This window comes from Halichoeres trimaculatus, unplaced genomic scaffold (assembly GCF_033239565.1).
Source record: "Halichoeres trimaculatus isolate MK-OKI-2021-1 unplaced genomic scaffold, fHalTri1.1 fHalTri1_scaffold_18, whole genome shotgun sequence".
NCBI lineage: Eukaryota > Metazoa > Chordata > Actinopteri > Labriformes > Labridae > Halichoeres > Halichoeres trimaculatus.
Window position 1 is genome coordinate 191,965 of NW_027437196.1, and position 2,453 is coordinate 194,417.

Genomic DNA, 2,453 nt, shown 5'->3' on the forward strand with positions numbered 1-2,453 from the left:
GTGCGCCTCCGTCTGCTCGGGTCTGGTCAGAGATGAGAGGAGGAGCCTGAAGCTCGGGGCTCGTTTCACTGAGGTGATCACGCAGCGCGTCAGAGGCGACGGAGCTTCACTGAGCTGAACCCTACGACACGTTTCTCTGAGCAGAAACAGACGACGTCTCTCCTCGGCCGTCACACAAACATCAGCTGATAGCACAGACCTGGAGCCGGTCTGCAGCTCCCACCAGCTGCTCATTAAAACATGAAACTGCACCAGACGTTCTCTGCAGGAGGATTTATTCAGAGATCACATGACTCACCTCAGGGCTCAGTGTGAGCACAACCTGCAGATCAGCTGACCTGAGGCTTCACCTGACCCTGTCTCTGATTTACACAACAGGAAGTGTTCAGAAAAACAGGAGATCCTAAACTTTCTGAAGGACAAACTGTCTTCACCTCTGGCTGAGGTTTCAGATCCTGAGTTCACTCAGAGTAAATCACAGAGCAGTCCTGCTCTAAACTAAGACAAACAGGTTTTACGGAGCTCCTGGATTTATCAGCAGTTTCTTTCTGTGTTTCCTTTAATTATAAAATGAAGAAGAAACCGTGATGAGCCGTGTCAGTAGAGACAGAAAACACCGCAGTGAGGAGTTGACAGACTGAGACAGAGAAACAGGAAAGTGAAGAGGAAATACATCATAGTCCATAAATCATCAAACACCACGCCCACGTGTGTCCGCTGCTCGTCTGTCTCTGCTCCAACCAACAGGGTCTGACTCTGACCTGGAGCCTCTGAGCTCTGACTCAGTCCGTCACGTTCACGGCAGCGTTCACAGAGAAACGTGGAGCAGGGCGCCGTGTTTGTACCCAGAGTCTCTGCTCCAGACGCCGTCAGAGCTGAGAGAACAGCTGAGCCGCGTTATCGACATTGGCTGGTTCCTTCGGAGGCTCTCTGACGATCTGAGGACACAGAAAATAAACTTTAGATAAAGACGTTCAGACATGAGGGGGGGTAAAGACGAGTCAGGACGTCAAACCTCTACCTGAGCTGGTTTCTTTGGCTCTGGAGCCACAGACTTGGAGACGCTCTTCACGTCCCTCTGCACCTCCGTGAAGATCTGATTCAGGTTCTCCACCTTTTCATTTTTCACCGCGTTGATCTGTGGAGCCACAAACAGGAGAGGATCAGGTTTAATGAGACGTGAAGGAAACACACACCATGAGAGGAGAGGACAGACCAACAGGGAGCTCACGTGTTTCAGTGAGGTCGTGACGGGTTTGGCTTTGTTCTTGACTTTCAGGTGCTTGTTCGCCACCTGGAAAACGCTCTTCTGCTTCTTCCCTTTCTGCTTGTTCTTTCCCATGATGCCTGAGGACAGAGAAGAAAACACCAGGATGGGAGGGATGGTGGGAAAAAGGACAGTTCAGATCCAGGGCCTCCATGTCACCCAGAGTTTCTCCTCCCCTGTTAAAAACTGTCAGAGATCTGAACCCGGCTGCTCCTCACTGGTTTCTCTAGTCCTGGTCTGACAGATCTCATGGAGACTCAGGTCTAAACTGGTCCATGTTTCAGGCCTCAGGTCAAACACACTGAGGTCAGCTTTGGTAGGATCAGACTGAACTCATACAGTCAGCACATGGCCTGATAATGCCTCAGCAGATTAGCTTAGCATGTTTCATCTGTGGCCTCCTTTTGTTCTGGTCTCAGTCTTCATCTGAATCTGGATCAAAACGAGTCAAACTCCGTCCCTGGGTCTGAGCCTGAGTCTGAGCCTGGGTCTGTCCCTGGGTCTGTCCCTGGGTCTGTCCCTGAGTCTGTCCCTGGGTCTGTGCCTGGGTCTGTCCCTGGGTCTGTCCCTGGGTCTGTCCCTGAGTCTGTGCCTGGGTCTGTCCCTGGGTCTGTACCTGGGTCTGTACCTGGGTCTGTCCCTGGGTCTGTACCTGGGTCTGTCCCTGGGTCTGTACCTGGGTCTGTACCTGGGTCTGTCCCTGGGTCTGTGCCTGGGTCTGTCCCTGGGTCTGTGAACAGTCTTCAGGAGAAACACTAAAAGCTGGAGCTGTTTGTCTCTATCACACCAGGCTTCGTTCGTCATTTAAAACAGTTTTAGCATTAGCTCTAGCATTAGCATTAGCATTAGCATTAGCTCTAGCATGGAGAGGTTATAAACAGACTAACAGACTCACTGTTTCCACTCAGGACCCGCTCATGTGTTAAAGATCTTCAGCTGTTTCAGATGTCTCCGTGTTTGCTCTGAGCCTCATGTGGGGACGAACGCGCACACTGGCTACGTCATCAGTGTGAGACGGAGGCAGGTTGCCATGGTTTTAATGTTTACAGAGGTTGGTGAGTGTTCATCATGTTTCCGTTTTATAATTAAACACCAATAAGATGAGACACACACACAGAGCAGAGGAAGAGGAGGATGAAGAGTTAATCTGAGTTCACCGGAGATTAAAATACCACTCTTCAGTTCA

The 2,453-nt window shown here is 50.7% G+C and overlaps 1 protein-coding gene across 1 annotated transcript; it reads right to left on the reverse strand.

The window, feature by feature from the left end:
* Positions 1 to 236: 236 nt before the first annotated feature.
* rbis (ribosomal biogenesis factor) lies at positions 237 to 2,453 on the reverse strand. The gene is made up of 4 exons (XM_074693587.1): positions 2,163 to 2,453; positions 1,232 to 1,347; positions 1,022 to 1,138; positions 237 to 938 (listed from the first exon to the last, which is right to left on the reverse strand). Exons 2-4 carry the CDS (start codon positions 1,340 to 1,342, stop codon positions 870 to 872), a joined length of 297 nt encoding a protein of 98 aa, XP_074549688.1. The 5' UTR covers positions 1,343 to 1,347; positions 2,163 to 2,453; the 3' UTR covers positions 237 to 869.

Excerpts from the sequence above, each read along its gene's own strand:
- rbis (XM_074693587.1), bottom strand. The coding sequence starts at position 1,342 with ATGGGAAAGAACAAGCAGAAAGGGAAGAAGCAGAAGAGCGTTTTCCAG. Across the intron at positions 1,139-1,231 it reads TCACGACCTCACTGAAACAC|ATCAACGCGGTGAAAAATGA; the intron begins GTGAGCTCCCTG and ends GTGGCTCCACAG. Across the intron at positions 939-1,021 it reads AGCCAAAGAAACCAGCTCAG|ATCGTCAGAGAGCCTCCGAA; the intron begins GTAGAGGTTTGA and ends CTGTGTCCTCAG.